Below are 22,837 nucleotides of genomic sequence, written 5' to 3'. Positions count from 1 at the left end.
ACCATTAGACCTCATTAAAAACATTTAGAGGGCCGGCATCTCCCGCCCTCCGCCCGACCCTCGCGGGCGGAGGGTGGCCCTCATCCGCCCTCATTTGCATAAAAAAGTTGACCTTTCCTAATTCGGATGTATAATTCCTAATTCATATGTATAATACTGCTGACTTCTCCTATTATTTCATAATATTCTATGTTTGTCATGTTTGTCGGCCCTCGAAATGTTCGGAGGGCCGCCCTCAGAGGGTAAGCAAATAACCCGCCCGGCCCGCGGGTAGGAGTAGCCCGCCCTCCGCCCGCAAAAGTGCGGGTCTGTGGGCGGCCCTCAGAGGGCGGCTCGCGGGCGGTTATGAGGTCTAAACACCATAGTAAATGCGATACATTACAACTTGAAATCTCAGCAACAGTGGTGTATACAGAATTCTCCTTATAGCTTAATGCTTTTTAGGTTATATCTAGCCTCTCTAAGGAGTTTAGAAAACCTTTATGATGTTAGGGTTGAGATACAGTTCTACCGCAAAAGTTTCCGTAAAAATGGCCCTACACCTGCGTTTTTAAATCGCGTCTTAACTAACCCACTATTTTCAACTATTAACCATGGTTCTAAGAACACCCCTAGACCCTATTAATTCTAATAGGGTGAGGAAGACTAAACTCTCTCTAAACCTAAGGGGTCAAATTACCGGCTAGGTATCTATAGGCTGCTTAATCACCTTAATTATAAAGCTTTATAGTTTATCTACCTTAACGATCTAATTTACCCTCGATTAATAATCCCTATAAGCCGGTAGAAAAACCCTTCCTCGAACCGGTCGCCCCCCAATTCTATCGGAAGATAATAAAAGTTTAATACTACGTTTAATTCCGCGTGATCCCTTTATTCTTTACTCCGAGATATATGAATAAAGTGGTTTAACTATATCTAATAATACCCTCCTTCGAATATTAAAATCCTTAGGCTATAGATATTAGAAAGTATAGAAAAGACCTTATTTAAAACCGGAAGTTACCGCTCTATATCTTACTTAGGCTTTAGAGCACTAGAATTAGATATAGGAAGACTAGAAACGGGTAGTTTAGTCTAACGAATATTCGGTAGAAATTAAAAAAAGGAAGCGCGTATATTAGGTCTTCTATCTAAACTACCGGAATAAAAAATAGAAAAAAGAATATATAGTCACTTATTTAAAATTAAAACGAATCTTAATTATAATTTAAGGAGCGATATTTAGTAGTAGTTATTCTAATTTAAATTAAATAAATCGCGATCTATTCTTTATAGTTATATCTCGAAACCCTCGAAGAAAACCTACCTTAATTTTTTATAAATTCGGGGCGTATTTTGATATATAATAACGCTCTAATTTATATAGCTAAAATTATTAAAGCGTAGTTATAGGAGAATATAATTCCTACTACTAACTAGCCACCGTATTCGCCGGATTTGAACCCTATTAAATATACCTAGGCGAAGCTAAAAGAAATGATCGATCGCCTTAATCCTAACCTAGTTAAATTTAAAGGGACTAAAGAGTAGTTAGTTACATATTTTTAGGAATTAATTTATAAAGTATAGAAGGAGCTAGGCTAGGATTACTTTGACCGGTTAATCTAGAGTATAAATCGTCGATATAAGGCTATAATTGTAGCTAAAGGGTGGTATACTAGATATTAAAAATATAGGTTTAATGAATTAGCCATTTATATATTTAATTCCTATTTTTTAAAAGCATGCATTTTAAATTGGTAGTATGTAAATTAATTGAAATGTGTAGGTTGCATATATATATATATTGAGGTGGGAAGGGTTTTACGGAAACTTTTGTGGGGTGACTATATATATATTTCTGACTTTAAGCAATGTAATTTTCAATACCATATTAATGCAGCTTTCTGATTTTCTTGAAACTAATATATAGTGTTTAAAAAAATCTTATCGATAGGTGTGGAATGAGAATCAAACCAAACAAAGCACGTGATTACTGAGATATAACGTTATAAAATATCGCATTTACTATGGTGTTTTGGGGGTGCATCACTCGCTTGTGACATACGTTAATGTGTTTGTCATGTTTGTAACCCAATTTGGGGCCCGGGCCCAGACCCAACCCAATCCTGGGCCCCAAATTGGGTTGGGTTGGGTTCGGGTCGGACTGGGCCGTGCAGAAGACTAGTGGCAGATGAGTAAGATGAGTAAGATCACCTGGGCACCAAGTACCAAGGCCCTTACCTAGTCCGGTCGCTTATTGATTTATGTATATTTTCATGAATCGGGTAAATGGTCCCAAACTGGTCCCAAACTGTCAGAATCTGTAGTGCTTTACCCCGCGGAGCTGACCCGTTATCTTTACCAGGTTTTCCACTAAGGGGAAACGTAAGGTGACTCCCTAAGTACCAAAACGGTATTGATCATAGGGGCTATAATCGGATATATCGCTATAATTGTGAATTTCCTATAATGGGGAGCACGAGTGCTTGTGACGGCCTCGTCCATATCTCCGGAGGTAGCGCGAAAGTATCAAGCCTTATACATAGAGCATAGAGCCCGAGGCTCAGAGCTTGTGGTTGTACCCTTCAACCAGGGGAATACCCAGGATGTTGCCGCCCTAGTGGAATAGGTGTGCGATGAGAAAAACGGGCTCGGATGGAAGTTGGACTACCTCATCCCCTTTGCGGCTAGTTGTCTTCAACTATGGATGGAGTCGGCTTGTTAGCCCATTGAAGATTGGGTTTCTATCGTCTTGGTGTGGTTAATGAGGAACTAGTTAACTGGCAATGGAACTAACGATATGGCATTAATGACAGCTACTCCTTCTCCCCTTTGGGGCAGGCATTGATGCACGGGGTTGAAACGGTCATGTTATTTTGACAATCAAACGAGTCTGCTTGTTGAGGTTGAGTGTTAATACATACTTAGCGCTGACGTGTGGGTCGAAGGAGCTTCAACCATCGATCCACAATGGAACTTTGAATAGATTGACCCATATGCTGAATTGGGTATAATGTCTTGGATGTAGATATACGGTCAAAAACCCCTCATTTGGCAATTTCCACGACCCCTAACTACAGGTAGGTAAAAAGTACTTTCTTCCGTAGTCACGACCTAAGAGGCTACAGCCGCTGCTGCCTCGAATGATCATTATCCCGAGCGGCCCACTTAATGGAGATAATAATAATCGACAGTGCGACAAAAACTGGAAGTCTGACTTGCTACTGTAAACGGGCCGTTGTTCGTGGCCAGTGCGGCGAGTGGCGGAAACATCTGGCCAGACCAACCAACGAGAAACAAAACTGTCGAACCTCCCCCTCCCTTTCCTTGGCCTCACATCTCCCACTAACTCATCTCATCCGTTATGTTTCTTATCAGATTCCGACCGCTCCAAGGTTGCGGTATGCACTCTTACCCTCCTACCTGGCATTGATGTATGAAGGCTTTTGCTGACCTCGCGATCTCGTCCAGCTGGCTCCGTTCAGGTTGGGCTTGGCCGCGCTGGCTTGAACTGGCGATGTGCATTGCCGAGAAGGTAAGCAGCCTCTACACGGCTATCCCCACGTTTGGCTAATGACCTGCTTCTCGTCGGCAGTCTCTGTCTCAGATATTCGTCGCAGTTGAATAACACTCCCAACAACCCCATGAATCTTCTCGCACAGCAACGCTTAAGACGACCAGTCTCCCCTCATCTCTCTATTTACCGTCCTCAGATCACCTGGATCGTCAGTATAGCTACTCGAATTACTGGCATTGCCCTTTCAGGTGGATTATACCTCTATGCAACAGCCTATCTTTTATCCCCAGTGACTGGGTGGAATATCGGGTCTGAGTCCTTAGTAGCTGCGTTTAGTGGCCTTTCGCCATCGGCTCAGTTCGCTCTGAAATTTGGAGTTGCTCTTCCATTCGTCTTCCACAGCTTCAATGGCATCCGTCATCTGGTTTGGGATACTGGCCGAATGTTGACAAACAAGCAAATAGCTCGGAGTGGTTGGATAGTAGTCGGAGTTGCAGGCGTTGTTGCTGTACTCCTGACACTCTGGAAACCGAGGGATGACGCCTAAGTCGGGTGGGTCATTTAGCTTGCATACAGCTACATGTGAAAAGACTCTCCAGTTTACGAAGTAGCTAGAAAAGAACAAAATGTTTCATCGGAGTGAGTCAAATGCACTATTTTACTTTATATCGTAACCTAGGGGCCTGCGATGCCTTGGGCTTCTTCCTCTTCTTCTTCAATGGCACAGTCATCGTCGGGCATGGCTCGAATCCTTTGAAACAGGCAGTTTGTATCCGCTCCGATCTGAACGCCAAAAGCCACCGCCGCCACCCAGAAAGTAAGTGCACCGCTCCAAGCATACGGCCCCTCATGTTGCACATGCACGCCAGTAAGTGACAGGTAAAAAAAGGGTACGACAAAGTTGATCAGCCCGACTGTCTTCGAGAAGACCGGCTTGGCGCTGGTGTCGGCGAAGGCGGCCCAAGCCACAGTCCACGCCTGGATTAAAAAGGTAGGCCAGGGAAGGAAGAAATTCAGCCAGAACTGATCGCTGATCAACAGAGTCAACTCGGGGCCGTAGTCGCGGAAGGTGATCAGACCTAGGAAGCTTGCGGGGACCATGATGGAGAATATACTTGCGGCCCCCGCCGCCAGCTGGAGGTCAGGGAGGATGGGATCGACGCCAGGGATCTGCCGGAGATGCTTGGAGAGCAGAGCTGAGAAGGGGAGGTAGAAGCCGCCAGAGAGAAGGAGGAGGGGCACGCTGGCCCGGACGCCCTCTTTGTGCGAGAAGTAGTGTTCGTGGACCCTCTCAGCGGACCAGGTCGGCTTCATGGGTGGGAGAAACCCCGCGGCGACGAGGACCATGAAGGCGCAGAGGAAGGATAGTTGGCCGCTCAGGAGACAGCAGTACTGCCAGTTCTTCCGAGTGAAGAATCGGGAGCGCGTGCAGAGGCGGTGCAGATAGATCTCCAGGGAATCTAGCATGCATGAAACCCTTGCCACTGGCGATCGATTTCGCTTGTCGGCTGTTGTATTCATGGCTGCGGTTCTTGCTCGGATTTTGTCAGACGAAGCAATGTAACTCTTATAGGTTATTATTGGGTATACTTGCTTACCGAGCATCTAATATATACTACTTGATAATACTATAGACGTTGTGGCTGTGGCTTCACTCCGTGCTGAGCACGGAGTCGAGCGGAATCAACGATAAGAATACCAATTCCAAGCCCCTGAATTTCTGCGCTTCCGTGAGGTCTAAGGCAGTACGGAGTATGCTCTGTGCAAAGGTCATGTCTAAGGTTAGTTCTAACCTGGACGCTGTCCTGGGGTTCTATAGATCATCAGTTGAAAGAACCTGGTACAGATATGATGACACACTGGTCGACCTTCGTACAGGAACTCCTTCCTTGCCCATCAGCTTCAGCATCATGCGAGCCCATTTGTAATGGTCAAATCCATCACTTGTTGGATCTAGAACCGGATCCCCTAGCTTGACATCTTCTAATGTGTCATTGCGTTCGACATCTGCCATTCCTGAAACGCCATAATCGGCAGCAAGGTTTCGAGAGAAATTCCAGGCAATGCGGGTCAGTTCTGCGCATTCTTCTGGGCGGATGAAGTCAAAGACTATCCCATCATGCTTATTCCTAGCAGGATGAGGTTCGGTGCTTGACTGGGGTGCATGTTTCTCGTTATGATTCGAGGAGCTGGCCTCTATGATGTCGCCGTCTTCATCTTGATGATCTACTCATGTAGGTGCACCTCTCACTCTTCCTATCTCTCTGTCTCCACCAGCACAATACATTAGCATTGTCCTGGATTCTTCTCGTCCTTTCTTACCAGTAGCCTTTACGATATACCTCCATCAAGATATCAGTACTACCAGCACTACTGCGTGCAGTCAGGCTTGAATCAGTACGTTATGTCATTTAACTTTATTTTTATTTTTCTTGTTTCTTTTGACCTAAGTTAAGGAGGGTCTCCAGGAATTGCCCGTTCGGGGCATGCATTGTTTCTATTCCTATGACGAGGTCTTGACCGATTGCGGATAAGGATACATCCAGTTAACGAAGGCACCATAGAGTGTCTTGAATCCCGTCGGGATACTGATACTAGATACGCCTTGATGCTTGAGCTCAGAGTCTCGGGAAGTCTTGTATACCTCCGCTTGCGACAGCGCATTCACAGCCAAGGCTGTTGCCAGTCCCCGGTTGCCAATCATGACACCGGTCTTTCCGTACCGATAGACCCACCCGGGCTCCCATCCCCCGTCCTCACACTGCATTGAACAGAGTTTCGCTAGGTCGGCCTCATCTGAAATACCGACATACTGACAGGTAAGCAGACGCATGGCAAGACAAAGTGCGTCCCCCGGAAGCCCGACGCGCTCCTTGACTCGCTCTCGGAGAATAAGGAAGAGTTCGCGGTGGAGGTAGACGCCGTTTGCACTCTCGAGCAGACGGCTGAGGAAGTACAGAAATGCTTCGGGGGTCGGGTAATATCGCGTGCCTTCGATATAGGCTCGGCTCTTTAACACGTCGCGCACCCAGTGGAGGGTATTCTGTAGCTCGTGACCGCGTCCATACTTATAGAAAGCCCTCAGGACATTGACGCAGACAACCGGATCAACGCGGGGCCTAGAGCGGTCAAAGTACGTCTTTCCCAGGACAGGTTAGTTAGTTTGTTGCCTGAAATAATTTGTTGCATGGGAAGGAGGATACCAGAACAACGCCGTCGTTGCTGACATAGCCAGCTAGCTCATCCAAGACCGAAGATACAGTCCCTTTGTCGGGCTCCAGCATGGTCAATGCTGTGCATGTAGTGTCGAAGTCATCAGGATACGCACTAGTCGTGAGCAAGGACTTCCCTATATATCACAGTAAGATGTCTAAGATCCGGGATGCTAATTTCCACAATGCTGGATTTTGACACACCTATAAAGAAGTTCCACGTCCTTAGGTGCTCCTCAAGGTAGATCAGATCACTGTATTATAATTTTTAGCTTTAAGCGGCGCATTTGCTCGGACAGAGCGAGACTATACCGATTCTTAGTAGCTTCCAACACTAAGAGCTGGGTGAAGTTATCCCGAATAGTAACACCGGTGTTTGTGACGCTGTCTAGCCGCTTCGCATTTCCGCGGAGGAACTCATTTCCTCGCTTTATGGGGTCTCCCAGTAAGTTCTGTAGCGATTGGTGAAGACTGGTTGCATCTGTGTGGAGGACAACGCGACTGCCAATGGATCGAGCAGGTAGAACGTCCTCAGGGTTTGATTCGACAAAGATCACCTCTTCAGGAGGCTGTCGGATCTCACTGAGAACATGTCGGTAAAAGCACAAGTCAGGCTTTCGCATGCCTGTATTACCGGATGTGAAGACCCGGTCGAAAATGGCCCATTCCGCGATTCTGTGACGAATAGCCTCGTAGTCTGCGCTGGGAATATTCAGCATGGCGCATAGAAGAACACCATTGCCGTGTTGCCCTTTGAGGATACGGAGACTCTGTATCATATTTTCATCTCGGGTAGTGATCTTCCGGGTTTGCTGCAGGATATCAACGACATCGGCCACATCTAGTGAATATCTCACGGCAACCTCTCGACGAATGTCATCATCGCTCAGCTGGCCGCACTCGTAGCTGTACCATATGTCGGAGGAGAAGATATCTTTCAAAGTATGGCGCGAAATCTTGGTGCTGGTGGGAACAGTTCGGGAGAGCAGTATATCCCACAAATCCAGGACGACCGCTTTGAATGGCGGATTCATGGTTCAATTCTTAAGCAATAACAAGTACGCAATTTTGAAACAATGGCCTAGCCTGCCGGGATGATACTTATATTCAAGCGGCAAATGTACTAAAACGGCATCAGGTAGTTCGATCCATATGCCTGGGGAAGTGTATGCATCCCTTCACTTCGTGCTTAGTACGGAGCTCAAGCGGCCAGCTCGTACTAGCACTATACACGATGGTTGAAGCTTAAACAGTAGGGCACATCTCCCTAGACAGTTTGTGCAAGCATACTCCGTATCATGTTTACCTGCATCGCGGATTTAGGTCTTCTCCAGCCGACAAAACCAACTGTTGGTCTATTTACAGCGGCTTATAGCGCCCACCGGCCACGTCTGTATGGTATGGTAATTTGATACCCCATTGACCGCTTTAGAGACCGCTTATAACTGAATTATCTATCGTATTTTACTAGCAATTACCCATACATATCGCGATCCACTTATTTTCTCTACAGGACTAGCCATATTCAACGGTGTACAAAGCTCTCCGGCAGCAGGAGTTACACCATCAAGGATCTCATACAGAGCCTATCTTAGGCGTTTGCATCAAGCCCTACGGTGCATATGATTGGTCGCCAGCATCAGGAGTAGATATGACGTGTATATAAAATTTCTTCCGATACATTATCGTTTGAAAAGTAGGCAGTGGAAAAAGTCCTAAAAAGAGTCCAAAGAGTCTAAAAGTCTTCATACTACCTATACCTTCATATCTGCATGCTTTCGCTATAGGCGCTGTTATAGTAATTCAAGTATTTTAATTTTCTGCCATATGTATAATATGTAAGATGCACAATTACTTACCTACACATTCCCGGTGGCCGCTATAAACTGCTGTAGTCTATTGTTTAGACTCAACGGTTGGTTTTTGTATTATGGTATATTACCTATGTATATTATATTATATATAAATGTATTTTTTTTCCTTTTCACTTAATGTGCAGGATCAGGAAATCGCCCACGATGGAAAATACCAGCCATATAGCTTTTTTCGGTGGCCAGGGCAGCCGGTCACTCTTTTCGAAGTCGGTTACTTCGGGTTCTCAAAGAGCGGCGCTCACTTCTACCACCGTTTCTTTCCTACTCTCGTCCTGCCATGGCGCCTTTCTGGGCGAGCTGTTGCATCTGAGAAGCCTGGGTCCAATCCCAGCCTGGGCCGTATTTGACAGAGTCCAGGCGCCACTGGATTTACTTGCAGTGCCTGAGGAGTGCCACAAGAACCCTGTTATGCAAGGGGTGGTTCTCTGTGTCCATCAACTGATTCATTATCTGCATGGTGAACGAGGATGGCCCCAACGGGCGGGATCAGCAGTGGCTGGACTCTGCTCTGGTATCTTGCCGGCGGCGGTTGCAGCCTCCAGTCGAGATGTCTCAGCATTTATCTCATGGGCCAAGGAGGCCGTGCGTCTTGCCTTCTGGATTGGTTATCGAGTCGGTGAACTCAGTGCCCGTCTCGGGGGCGCTGAGTGGCAGCTGTACCCCTGGTCTCTGGCAGTTGTTGGACTAGATAGAGCAGAGATGGAACGGACTTTGAGCATATTCGAGGATAATGTGAGTAGCTGATATCTACGTAGTAGCTTGACGATACAAAGGATCAAGTGTATCAATCTAACATTGCATAGGACGCAGCACCCACCCAGGCGCCCATTCGTATATCGGGCGTCTCTGGAAGTACGCTCCTAAGTCTTACAGGAGACAGTCGCCTGCTGCAGCGGCTACGCTCCCAGTATATACAGGCGTCGGTTCTCTGTGAGCCCATTGACGTCTACGGACTTTACCATGGTGGCCGCGAGGAACTGCCTACACTAGAGGCGGTTCTCCAGGATGTGAAACAACGAAACATCGCGTTTCCCGACATATCCGATCTAGTGCTTCCACTATGGTCTGCCAAAGACGGATCGTTGTTGACTGACAAGCGTGAATTAGACACCTCGTTCGTCGAGTATGTTCTACGCAGCATCCTTATCGACTCTTCTGAATGGGCAAACACCTGGGCGAACATCATACAATCAAACTCGAAGAATAACGGCAATGTCACCTTGATGGCTATCGGTCCCGGATCATACTCATTTCTGATCCATGCATCTAGAGCCGTGGGTGGGGAGAGCCTTTCGATCCCTCGAATTATCAATGGCGCCATTGAAGAAACTTCCGAGCTAGATCACGATGGCTTCGCTATCGTAGGCATGTCGGTGAACTTTCCGCTTGGGGCTACAAAGGAACAGCTTTGGCATACATTAGAGAATGGGCTGAGCGCCCTTCAACAGGTAATTGACTGGTTTTCAAGGCCCCTATGTGGTGTATACTCATTTGTATTAACATTATTGCAGATTCCAGATACTCGCTTTAGGGTTAGTGATTACTCAGATGGAAAGCGGTCCATGTCAACTCATACTGGGAATTTCCTGGATAATCCTTTCCTTTTCGACCATGGATTCTTCAACATCTCTCCCCGGGAAGCGAAGTCAATGGATCCCCAGCAAAAGCTATTGCTGCAGGGAGCCAAAATAGCCCTTGATGACGCCGGATACGTCCCCGATGCAACATTATCGTTTCAGAGCGATTCCATCGGTTGTTACATAGGCGTAGCTACTGATGACTACGTTCAGAATCTTATTGATGATATAGATGTCTATTACTCGCCCGGTATCAGTCACCAGAATGCTGGCAAAACAGGTTGGGAAACTGCTGACGAATCTTAGGCACTCTTCGGGCTTTTCTGAGCGGAAAGATTTCCTATGCGTTCGGCCTCAGTGGACCATCGATGGTTGTTGACACGGCATGCTCCTCGTCTCTGATGGCTATTTATCAAGCTTGCCGCGCATTGCAGAATCGTGACTGTTCGGCGGCAATTGCAGGAGGAGTTAACGCTATCACAAGTCCCGACGTAATGCACCCCCTTACCCTCTGAAGAATTAATGAGATTCTGACAATGAGCCAGATGTTCCTGGGACTTGCACGCGCACATTTTCTGAGCGACCATGGGCAATGCAAAGCGTTTGACGCCGGTGCCGATGGCTACAGCCGAGCTGAGGGGTGTGGAATCTTTATTATCAAACGTCTACAAGACGCCCTCGATGAAAATGACCGCATATATGGCGTGATCAAGGAAGTGGAGGTGAATCAATGTGGCAACGCCAAATCAATCACCCATCCCCACGGACCGACTCAGGCCAGATTATTCAAGCGGTTGCTCGCCAAAACAGGCTATCATCCCAGCTCTATCAGCGTTATTGAGGCTCACGGCACTGGAACTCAGGTAGGTCGTCACATGTATTTGCTAAAACCTCTGTCGCTGAATCTTTGTAGGCTGGAGATGCTACTGAAGTGTCAAGTATCGCCTCGGTGTTCAGCGGGCTCCATCCCTCGCGTCATTCGGTGCACCTCACGTCTATCAAAGCCAATATCGGCCACGCCGAAGCGGCCTCTGGTGCTGCGGGTTTGGCCAAGCTCTTGTTGATGCTGATGAAGAACAAAATTCCTCCTCAGATCGGATTAAAGACCATCAATCCCGCCCTGTCTGCGCTTCAATCCGACGATATCCATATCGCCACAGGAACAACAGAGTGGGCACCAACCGCGGGGAAACCACGAAGAGCACTGCTTAATAATTTTGGCGCAGCGGGATCCAATGCTGCGCTCGTTGTTCAGGAACCTCCTCTGATATCAGAGGACAAGCAGTGGGGAAAGAGACGAGCAGCATATAACTTCCGATTATCTGCAAAAAGCGTGGAAGCCCTCGAGAAGTATCGTCTTGCATTTATTCAAATGCTGCGGGATACTCCAGACACGGAGCTTCACAATCTTTGCTACACTGTTACTGCTAGACGGCAGATGTACGATCATCAAATTTCCCTTGTATGCCAGCGTACACAAGATGTCCTGAGCAGCCTCGAAAGTGGGAGCATCATGACGCATGTCTGCCAGTCAGGACAACAACCCATAATCTTCGTCTGCTCAGGACAAGGCGGGTGCTATCCAGGCATGGGCAAAGCTTTGCTTTCCACCGCACCGGCCTTCAAACAAGCAGTGGAAGAGTGCGATGGAGTTCTCGAATCCCTTGGCTATTGCAGAATCATACCATATTTGAATGATGGATGCGCTCCTACGAGACCGGAAGATGTGTTGATGGTATCCCAAGTTTCCTGCTTCGTTGTCGAATATGGACTCGCTTGCCTATGGCTATCTCTGAACGTTCGGCCGGACTTTGTGCTCGGGCACAGGTAAGTCAGAGAGAGCATCCATTTCTGATTCGGCCTACATGACTGACCGATCACTAGTTTGGGCGAGTATACCGCGTTAGCTATCACCGGGGCGATTTCCTTGAGCGACGCACTGTCACTGGTGGCATTCAGAGCCCGGTTGATGGCACAGGAGTGCGAAATGGGACGAACAGGAATGCTGGCATGCAATTTCTCAGTGTCTGATTTCGAGTCTCTGCTCAAGTCCACTCGGGGAGTTCGGGCGTCGTTAGAGGTTGCCTGCGTCAACGGCACAACCGACGTAGTTATTTCGGGCTCCGTCGAAGACCTCGAATGGCTGGCTGCGAGACTCGAACACGATGGTCGCCGATATAAAAAATTGGATGTTCCTCTGGGCTTCCACTCAGCGGCTCTCGATCCCATCTTAGAGGCTTTGCGGCAATTTTGTACCAATATCAACTTCTATCCGCCGAAGTTTCCCGTTGGGTCTTGCCATTACGGTCGACAGCTGCAGTTTGAGGACCTTACGCCGGAGTATTTCGTTAGCCAGGCCCGGGGTGCAGTTAATTTCGAAGCCCTGCTGGCTTCCGTCTCCCAGGATACGAGATTTCCAAGTCCGTTAACCTTCATCGAGATTGGACCTGCACCCATTACCCTTCCACTGGTCAAAAATGCATTTTCCGGCTCGGACTGTCTTCTGTTGCCATCGTTAAGAAGAAATCAGGATCCTTGGGTAACGATTTGCAATTCCCTCAGGAATCTAGCAAATCTACATCACGAGATTAACTGGCGTGAAGTCTTTGCCGGAACGAACGCCACTCTCACGGATGTGCCCTACTATCCGTTCCAACAAAGCGCCATATATGTGCCGTATAAGGAGCGGGGTGGTGCGAAATTAGAGAGAAAGTTTTCACAATCCTGTGATGTTCCCCGATCTTTCCATCTGTTGGAAGATATTCAACCATCCGGAGAAGACCCTACCGTCCTACAATTTGGTGCACGGGTTGCGTCTATATCGAGGTACATAGTCGGGCATATGGTTGGGGGCCATTCATTATGTCCGGCATCCATATATCATGGAATGCTTCTCGAAGCAAGCACAGTCGACCCAATCACACAGCAAGACCATATGCTGGTTGTTCAGAATCTGACATTCTCCCGACCTTTACTGCACCTGGAAACAAACGATGAACGGTTGATCAGGTTGACATTAGACAGCCCTACTTCCCAGGATCTACAGAAACCAGATACAACGACACGGAAATTCACTTTCCAGTCCATGGACGCAGTCGGGCATGATAATGCCATCTTTCACTGTTCCGGCCAAATTGAATACGAACCCCAGTCAGCGACAGAAAGATATATGGCTCTTAAGGCGGCATACGTTAAACGGCAACTCACCCACCTTCGATCGAAGCACATCCCGAAAAATCATTTCTATACCCGTATGATTTACAACGTCATTTTCCCTCGTGTTGTAACCTACTCAGATATCTACCAGACTCTCCAACAGCTTACCCTCGTGGATGGCAGCCTGGAAGCATTTGGCAGCTTTCGCTCCGCTGCAGATGCATGGGATGCAGGCAAGGGAGTGCTTTCGCCCGTTTTTGTTGATACACTCTTGCATGCAGCGGGATTTGTGGCAAACAGCCATGTTGAAGCCTCAGAGGCATGTATTTGCAGCAAGGTGGAGACCTGTCGAGTCCTCGTCGAGAAAATTGGTCCTGGTCAAGAGTTCAGTATATATTGTAGCCTTCTTCCTTCCGGTGAAGGAGCGCTGGTGGGGGAGGCATACGCCATCAACTCCGATGGGGCTGTGGTAGCAGCAGTGGAAGGAATGCATTTCCAGCGGCTGAATCTAGCCTTCTTCCAACGTCATCTCTCGCGGTTTAGCTCGCGTCACTCGACTCCAACCAACACTGCCATCGCATGCCCACCTACAACAACAAACGGCGAATATGAAGGGTCAAGAGAGAAGAGAGATCCTGCTGTTAGGGTTGCTCTTGACAATGGGGGGCATGCTATCGTGGAACTCATGTCCCAAATTTGTGAGATACCTTCGCAAGCTATCGTGGCTTCCTCGCCTCTCTCACGACTGGGTATTGATTCGTTGATGAAGCTGGAGCTTTTTGACGGCATACGCCGGCTATTCCCACAAAAGCAGCTCGATATGGCTCTGGTAATGGATACCGAGACTGTCCAAGATTTGCAGGATTATGTGCATCTGGCCGGCGAGACTCCACGCCGGAGCAATCCTTGTCGCAGCTCAAATAACCAGCCTCAGAGACACAGACATGGTCTTCATGGCGCGGATGAGAATGGTCAGATAGCGTCAAATACGAATGGCCAGTTAATCCCTGCTGCATCGCCCTCGCCACTTCCTCAATCTTCGCTTATTGACATGTTCGTGTCTATTCTGCATGAAATTACCGGGGTGCCAGAAAGTGATATCTCGTTGGACACCCCGATTCGATCTCTAGGTGTTGATTCCCTGCTATCGCTAGAGCTGTCGGATATCCTATCGGATAGAATAGGGCGAACGATACCGCAAGAAGCCATACATTCGGACTTCCGGCTTTCTGATCTCGAAGCGCTGGTCTCAAGTCAAACCTCTTCAACAACTACCACCGACTCAGATCCGGGCGACATGACACCTTTGTCCAAGACCTACTCTTCTCCAAATGTGCGCCCCACCGCTTTAGCAACGGGCTCAGTGGACCAGATCCCGTTGTTCCTGTTTCATGATGGAGGAGGAACGGTGGGCATGTATAAGAGGCTGGGTAATCTCGGTCCAGTCAATTGCAGTTTATTTGGCATTGCAAATCCGCAATTGACGGGAGGCTCCCACTGGGCATTCAGCTTGGTCGACATGGCCGCACATTACGCTACAGTGATATTCTCAGTCTCAAAGGGGGAAGCGATCGTTCTGGGAGGTAAGGATATATTGGATGTACTCCGCTTCCGTAACCTTAGCCTAGGATTTTGTGCGTCCAGTTCGTCATACTAACCATTATTCACTTGTATAGGCTGGTCCTTTGGCGGTGTGCTCGCTCATGAGGTCGCGCAGCAGCTATTTGCCTTGGGTCAAAAGGTGCAAGGCGTAATTTTGATCGACTCACCCTGTCCCATAGACCATGCACCTCTTCCACCACCTGTCATTGAATATATCCTCAACTCAATGCGTACACCACAGGTGTCAGGCCTAGCAGCAACAGATGATTACACTCGGTCCATCCTACGCTCACAGTTCCAAAGCCACGCACGCTTCCTATCAGAGTATACCTATGGCTCCCACAAGTCAAAGCCAACGACTATCATTCCATACGTGATGCTTCAATGCGAAGATGTACTTGATACCACAAGCCTCTGTGGTGTTCAGTATCCTTTCCTAGAGGACCAGGCCGCTCGAGCACAGAATAATCTTGCATGGGAAGAATTTCTCAACCAGAAGATTGCAGTCTTGATGATCCCAGGGAATCATTTTGAACCTTTCAAACCAGAGAATGTAAGCGAGGTTAATGGGGATTTTCGTCTTGGATACGAGCCCTTGTTTCCCGCTAACAAACATCCCAGATAATATCGGTCTCTGAGCAGATGCAAAACGCCTATCGAATGATTGTCGATAGCCAACAATAGCGATGGATGGCGTAAATGAGGCAGCGTAAGCATCTGTTCCAGGATATACAGGGTTGGCCGAAAGGTAGCCAGATACGGACTAGTGCACTTCATGTTGGGCTATGGGAAACAGCACAATGCTTTTGTCGGATCTCGATGAGGAGCGTTGCTCTAGAAGCTCCTCTGATTCCATCATAGCAACCGCAGGCCATTGGAGAAAAACTCACTAGGATAATGGAGCTATTGGTATGACGGAAAAAAATACTGACGACAGTTTGATTTTCTTGTGGTCCCGGGATATCGATTAATAGTATACTGGCGTAAATCAAGCCGGTGGTTATGTCGTATCATACAAACGAAAATGTTAGATCTTTCCAGAAGCTGTTAGATGTTTGCGGACTGAGCGCTTTGTCTGTTTGTCTTTGTCTGACAGCTTTATTTGCCACATTTCTCGGGGTATAAATACCCTACTTTTTCAATAGATCTAGGAGCCAAGATTTCTTCCTTCTTTCTCCCTCCATCTTCATAAAGATCTTCCAGCTACTAGATCTGTAGCTGCATCAGAAAACATAACAGTTACGTTACATTACATTTGGTAAATACCTGCTGGATATGCCCGTTCAAGTGTGGCGGTGCAACTATGACTACGTAATAGTAATGTAAAGGTTTTTTACACTGTGACAAGCTGGCTGTAATCGGTTTTTGTCAGAACACGTTGCATTCATCACTCGCTATCGTCCTTAGGCAGTGCGAATCTGTTCAACTTCGAATCTAGCACAAACGACGGCTGTCTTTCCGACTAAACTACTTTCCAGAAAGTCTACCTCAAGAGAAAGCTACAAAGGTAATGTTTTCATTGTTTATTTTGCTACATCAACGAGTGCCTCTCGCTGGAGTCTTGAGTAGCGACATTATGACATTATAGGCAGGGATTTGTTAAAGAGCATAGTCTCTATTATTCTTGAAAGGTAAGTTATGTACAAACAGACTATTATTGGCACACAGTATAGTGCTCGACCTACAAAAAAGACCTAGTGAGCATGACCACGATGGGCCGTTCGATTAGCCTGTAATCTGGTTCATCGCTAGGGAAGCTCCGAATCCTACTAGGTCAGTCGTCGAAAGGCCGTATCTATATCTACGAAGTGAGGCCCAATCTACCTTAGGGTCAGATTCTGGCCCGTCAGTTTCAAGCAGCCTTCGTTTCTCTTTTAAATTAAGCCTCTAACGGGGCTTGCGAGTGCCCAAATTATCCGGATGATTTAGAAGCAGTTGTGATCTTATCTTAGCTCTAGTGAGCGGTCTGTGAACGCTACTGATATTGGATTAATTATCATAAGGGAAGTTATCATCGTATTCTGCCTACGTATAAGGGTGCTCCTCGCGCTTATCCTCTATTGCAACAATTATATTGCTGGAGATAAGGCAATCTATTCGTAAAGCCTTACTTGTGCCCTCTTTCAATTCGCTGCCCTAATCTTTGAGATAGATTGATAGGGCTCGGAAAGGGTTGTTCGATCTGGCTATATTGTGTCATTAAAGGGTTCATTCTTTGTCTCGGGTTTATACGAAAGATTGAGTGAATCTAGCTGAATAGGCTCCTAGTCGTAATTTGGGCAACCATCCTCTATATTGAAATTAATAGGAACGAGAATCCTGGGATTAATGGTTATTAAGGCCGGGTGTTGTTGGTTACGAACTAAGGTATATGTCTGCGTCTTGAGAAGTAAGATACAATTAAATTGCACTACTCGCGCTAGTCTTATCACTTCTATTGGAGCACTTGAATATTTTGACTTCTTTATGGCTTACCGGTCCCTAGCCACGCTGGTCTCGGTCCTTTTGTAGTTGTTACATGGCGTTGCGATCATCAAAGGATGTGAACAGCGTTCATCTTGTAACCCTTTTTTGTAATTGACTCTTCTCTTCTAAATGCTACTTATATCGGATCGTCCCGTGGAGAATGCGATGGACGGTCACAATCCTATGGGTGAGAAATCTGTAGGTACCATTATTATAAGTACCAATCAAAATCTATACATGAAAGGAAAATGTCCTAGAGGAGAGAGACAATGCTCAACTGAACTGAAGTCTATACCTTGTTTCCTCGTGCTTGGTTGCCAAAAAGTTGGAAATTTGGAGAAAAGTCGAAAATCCTGTGCCATCGTACATCTCGAGCGCCAGGATTAGTCATGGCCAGCATAGTCAAGTGGCCACCCTTCAGGCGTTAGCTGCCCACGGAACTCAGGGTTATGGCCGGTGCCTATCTTGTCCAGGGTAGCCACATATGGATTGCGGCCCCCGTGTGTTTTATAGTGGGGCGTTGAGGTTATCGCGTCGTGAGAAGCTGCGCAGATCTCCTTTTTCCAATAATAGCGAGATTGTTTTTAATACTGTCCAAGGGTAAGTTACGAGAAATTACTACAATGACCTACTAATATATGGTATCCGTAGCATATCTCGGGGTGAATTGTGCTTCAGATTTTAATGGTCCGCACGCATCCATTTTAACACGAACTAAATTTTCATTATAGCTGGAACACTTTTGTCGGCAGAGGGATCGCAATGGATGCATTCCGCAACAAAGTCGCCGTTCCGTATCGAAGGACTTTGACTTCATGTATCGGATCAAACCTTGACGGCTCTGGGAAACAGATAGAACCAGAGCCTTGCCAAACCTCGCTTGCCTCCATCCTGACGTCCACCGGCACCAGTTCCTTGACGGACGGACTCTGATTCGAAACCACCGAGGAGATAACTCGCAAATTTAACCCCTTGATCGTTGTCTCAACCGTTCCCTTCACTTTTTGGTCAGGCTGGAAACCAACTTCGACAACCTTTTGACCTGCAGGTCTCTCCACGTAGCCCCGAACGACCGTCGACCCAGTTTTCGACACGAACGTCATATTGCCTAACTTCTTAGGGAATCCGAATTGCTCGCGGCCGCAGAATATTGGTGAGTCATTGTCGAGGATGAGGGACAGGAAGTAGTCAAACGTGTCGCCGTTATATTTGACTTTGACCGAGTGAACATACTCATTCTATGGACCTAAAGTGGTCATTTTGTGCTGTATAATCATCACAGATACCTGTGGCTCGTCCTCGAGCTCTAACATGTCCGGCACAAGATGTCGTACACATTGCAACGAAGTTTGATAATTAACGGGGAGCACAATTTCACTTTTAAAGTCGCAGCCATTCACAGGATACGGGTAAAAGGCATGTAAATAGCTTCAAAAATGAAGATTTAATTCAGTGGGGCGGGTGTGTTCACATCACTATGGGGATTACTAAGAAATTGGAACGTAGGATTACCATTTAAAAAACAGTGACCATCTGGCTCTCATGTGATGGCCTAATATAGTTTAGTGTTGGGTACAAAAAAACCTAACCTTTAAAAAACAGGGCACTAGGGGCTCTCACGTGATGGCCTAATATAGCTTAGTGTCCGGTACGAATAAACGCAACCTTTGATTTTGACTGGCAGAATCGAGTTCGGTTCGACAAAACTGCGGAACACCTCTATTACGGATTGTTTGACGTCAACTTAGAACGCAAGCGCCTATTGCAATTGTCGTAACAAATTCCTCGCCTCGTCCTTCAAATCACACGAGACAATAGCGCAGACACAGACTAACGCGAGTCGGCCTATCCACCCTTTAGCATTAAGCCTCTAGGCTTATATGACTGACGATATATCCCTAATAGCTCAAGCTATTTCAATTGCGTCTAACCCCGAATCACGGAATATAGTGTAAGAAGTCATTTAGAATGGCCTTAGGCGCTCCGTTACGAGAAGTGTAACCTAAGTACTATCCTACCTCCTCGATTAGGGTGCGGAAATTAGCACGATAACCGCCGGAGCGATTATAAGTAAGGATGAATTAGTCGAACCTTCGCGAGAGGTGCTTAAGATACTTATTATATACGGCTAGGATATTAATAGCTAGGGGCCTAATAGCACTAATTGGCCCTTACTATAGTACGTTATAAGGTACCCCGACCTTCTTAAGTGGTCCCTTACCTATAGAGCTAGTGTGGATCTACCCGGCGACACTCCGCTAGTCCTTAAAATCGCTATAGCGGAGGGTTCGGTCGCGACATTTAAGCTACTACGAGCTAGAGGTGCGCCCTTAGGCCGACGGACGCTATACTAAGCCGTCGAGCAAGCGGCCGTTTACGCACTATCTAATAACTCTTTCCGCACCGCGCTATTCGAATAGCGTATAGAAATAGTGCGGCACCTAGTGGATATTATTAGGCTTAACGTAAACGCTATAGAACCTTAGCTAGACAAGTTTATAGCACGACGTTATACTACGTGGCTTCTTATAATAATAGTAATGTAAAGGTATACTGTTTTCAGGTGTAAGGCCTGTCAACCGGGTAAGATACTATGACTGAGAGGGGAACACAATGTATTGTAGAGTGTGCCAAGACTAATTCTTGCCAGAATGCAAAGGATCCTTTGGGGGTCCTTGACTATAGGGAAACCAACATGATAGTGCTGACATTGATATCACCTGACGAACCCCTCTCGGATCGACATCGAATCGATGTCGATCTATTGATAGATCATTGATATGGCCCGCTCTGGGTATTCCAGTTGTAAGGATCTTTTATCCGTTACAGTTGTTTATCACTATATACGGGCTCGTTAGTATTAGTCACGATAGGCGGTTTCCTAGGAGCCACCGGAAGACGCCGAAACGGCCGGTTATAGGGAGGCGGAGGCACTTTACAATCGGGGTACTAGGATATAGGACGGGGAGTATTCACGAACGGATAAAGAAAAGGCATACTAGGCGACGCGGTAGGAACCGACTAAGCGGGATTAGGGGCCGAAACGGGCGCGCGCGAACGAGTGCTACTATTAAAAACGCGTTAGTATTAGGCCTATAAGGCCGGTATGGAGTAAGAAACTTACGGGCGAGGAGGTGTTATAAGGTGAATGTCACCTAAACGGCGATAGGCGGACTTAGGCGGTATATAGAACGATTAGCGCGGAGGAAAAATTGCTATACGGAGAACCTAGTGTTAGTTTATAGTCGCGACCGGGCTAAGAACGCCCTATAGGGCCTTTAGGAACGCGGAAAAAGCACGTACTAGGGTCCGTGCACCTTAAAAACAACTTACACGGGATTGAATTAATGAAAAATAATAAAAAAGCGACTACGTTAAAGTAAAAGTAGGAGGACGAGAAGTTATAGGTGAGAGAAGGAAGGAAAGTGAGAAAACGGGGTTGTTTGACTACTTATATAAGAAGCAAACGCGACGAAGTGAAGCCCTCGCGGATATAAATATAGCCTTTTACTATAGGATTTGCCACCCGTTTAGTCCGAGACACCCTCACTTTACTCCTTATAAAGCGCTAGGGGAGGGATCAACCCCTCAAAATCTCATTATTACTATTTTTACGGCTTCATTTCCTTTATTTTAGACAAAGAACGATACTTTTTTACACCGTTTCATATGTTTTTTATGCTTACTAAGGCTTACGGAGTCATTCATAGGCAACGTTTTATGCTATTTCTGGCTGTTTCATGCCATTCTTGGCGGTTTTGCTATAGTGAAGCTCCTTTGTCCCTTTATCTACTACGATTGCACGGAAATCGCAGCATATTCCGTCCATTTGGAGCCGGTCGGGGCCTTATAGAACGATTTTTGATGATTTTTATACTTAGCCGTGAAGAAACTTGGGACCAGTTTCGGGTCAGTGGGGGAGGATGAGATCCGCAGGACTCATTTCGGGCATATGAGCTGCGTCTCTGGTCATTATGGACCCCCGTAAGGATCCGTATGGATCCTCATGGTGCCACTTTTGCCTACATAGACCCCCGTATCCGCCTGTATATAGCAGCCGGATACTCCCAGTCTAATACAAAACCATGCGATCCTTTCTGAATCACATTAGAATATCTAAGCTTAAATCTTTATTAGAGTTAGATTACTCCTAGTAGTCTATCGCTCTATAGAGGGATAAGCTAACTTAATATCTTAATTCCGGTTAGTCTAACTATCTATCTCTATATTTTATATCTAACTAATATTAATATATCTATATCTAGCTCTATAGCGTATATCACCTTATACTTTCTAAAGAGAAAATTAATATAAATAGCCTATTCTTATAAATATTACCTATAATATTATATCTATTCTAGCTACTAGCGTAGGTATAGAGCGACTTTTTAACTCTATATATGATATTTATTATTACCGGCGAGGTTCGCTAAGCTAAAGATGACCTAGGATATTATAATATTTATATATATAATAAGGTTTAATCTATAGGAGAATTAGCGGCTAGTTCTCTAGGAGTACCTATCTTCCTAGGAGATCGTAGCTACGATAAAGGAAAGTAGTATAGTTACTACCTCGTTTAAACTAATTAGTGATACTAAGGAAGACGTGGTTAAACAAACTTAGTCACTACCCGCTTTATAACTATCGCCTAATACTATCCTCGGGAGGAGATAAAGAAGTGGCTCACTAAGTGAAGGCGATAAGGTACAATCTAATCCTAAGGACGGTATAGATAAATGTCGAATACTAAGATTGAATACATGGTGGAAACAAGGTATAATACCCAGAAAATCATGTGACAACTGGTACCATCCTCTAGGAGGTTATAGGGGTTAGATGGTAGGAAAGAAAAACTAAAGATGAAAGGTAAGAAAGTAAAGAGATAAAAAGTTGTATTTAGTTAATTGAAGTATATTCAATATAAAGAAGATATTAACCGTGTTGTAAAAAGATTATTATCTCGGTGGTTATAGTCTTATTTATCTCTTTTGAAAATAGATCTAGATAGATCTAATTAAATGTGTTATCGTCATAATGATAGATTTAAAATGCATTGTATAGTTATATTATTAAATCATATGTAATGTTGCATTTTAATAAATTCATATATGGTTTATATTTATTAAATCATTATTTGTAATGTTGCATTTTAATAAATGCATTGTATGGTTATATTGTAATGTTGCATAATGCATTGTATGTTCATATTATATTTTACATTGTATGGTTATATTATTAAATCATTATTTGTAATGTTGCATTTTTAAACTAAAATGCACTGTATAGTTTAAATCACTTACATGTTATATTAATAGGATTATAATAGTAGAAGTATTAACTTTTAAATATGATACATCCATACCATACAAAAGTGCATATTACAGTTAGTCATCTATGTCCGCCCAGATTGTTGAAAACGCGGGTTTTGTCATTTTAGTTAGTTAG

General features: G+C 45.8%; 5 protein-coding genes across 5 annotated transcripts; 2 read left to right on the top strand and 3 right to left on the bottom strand.

Annotated features, from left to right (window-relative positions):
- Positions 1-3,349: 3,349 nt before the first annotated feature.
- On the top strand, positions 3,350-4,049 carry N7471_013925 (succinate dehydrogenase cytochrome b subunit; the record flags this gene model as incomplete). The annotated part of the gene is made up of 3 exons (XM_057286643.1): positions 3,350-3,386; positions 3,457-3,520; positions 3,581-4,049. The coding sequence occupies 3 exons, from the start codon at positions 3,350-3,352 to the stop codon at positions 4,047-4,049; spliced, it is 570 nt and encodes a 189-aa protein (XP_057128712.1).
- Positions 4,050-4,177: 128 nt separating this feature from the next.
- On the bottom strand, positions 4,178-5,023 carry N7471_013924 (uncharacterized protein; the record flags this gene model as incomplete). Its single annotated transcript, XM_057286642.1, has 1 exon — positions 4,178-5,023. The coding sequence occupies one exon, from the start codon at positions 5,021-5,023 to the stop codon at positions 4,178-4,180; it is 846 nt and encodes a 281-aa protein (XP_057128711.1).
- Positions 5,024-6,005: 982 nt separating this feature from the next.
- Positions 6,006-7,748, bottom strand: N7471_013923 (uncharacterized protein; the record flags this gene model as incomplete). The annotated part of the gene is made up of 4 exons (XM_057286641.1): positions 6,006-6,641; positions 6,706-6,851; positions 6,919-6,968; positions 7,027-7,748. 4 exons carry the CDS (start codon positions 7,746-7,748, stop codon positions 6,006-6,008), a joined length of 1,554 nt encoding a protein of 517 aa, XP_057128710.1.
- A 984-nt stretch (positions 7,749-8,732) lies between these two features.
- On the top strand, positions 8,733-15,607 carry N7471_013922 (type I iterative polyketide synthase; the record flags this gene model as incomplete). The annotated part of the gene is made up of 9 exons (XM_057286640.1): positions 8,733-9,320; positions 9,392-10,036; positions 10,100-10,415; positions 10,472-10,656; positions 10,711-11,028; positions 11,079-11,992; positions 12,050-14,904; positions 14,998-15,476; positions 15,545-15,607. 9 exons carry the CDS (start codon positions 8,733-8,735, stop codon positions 15,605-15,607), a joined length of 6,363 nt encoding a protein of 2,120 aa, XP_057128709.1.
- A 2,507-nt stretch (positions 15,608-18,114) lies between these two features.
- On the bottom strand, positions 18,115-18,702 carry N7471_013921 (acetoacetate decarboxylase family protein; the record flags this gene model as incomplete). The annotated part of the gene is made up of 2 exons (XM_057286639.1): positions 18,115-18,627; positions 18,676-18,702. The coding sequence occupies 2 exons, from the start codon at positions 18,700-18,702 to the stop codon at positions 18,115-18,117; spliced, it is 540 nt and encodes a 179-aa protein (XP_057128708.1).
- Positions 18,703-22,837: the final 4,135 nt, after the last annotated feature.

This window comes from Penicillium samsonianum (genome assembly GCF_028829775.1).
Source record: "Penicillium samsonianum strain IBT 33392 chromosome Unknown utg000011l_segment0_segment0, whole genome shotgun sequence".
NCBI lineage: Eukaryota > Fungi > Ascomycota > Eurotiomycetes > Eurotiales > Aspergillaceae > Penicillium > Penicillium samsonianum.
This window is presented reverse-complemented; position numbering and strand designations above follow the sequence as displayed.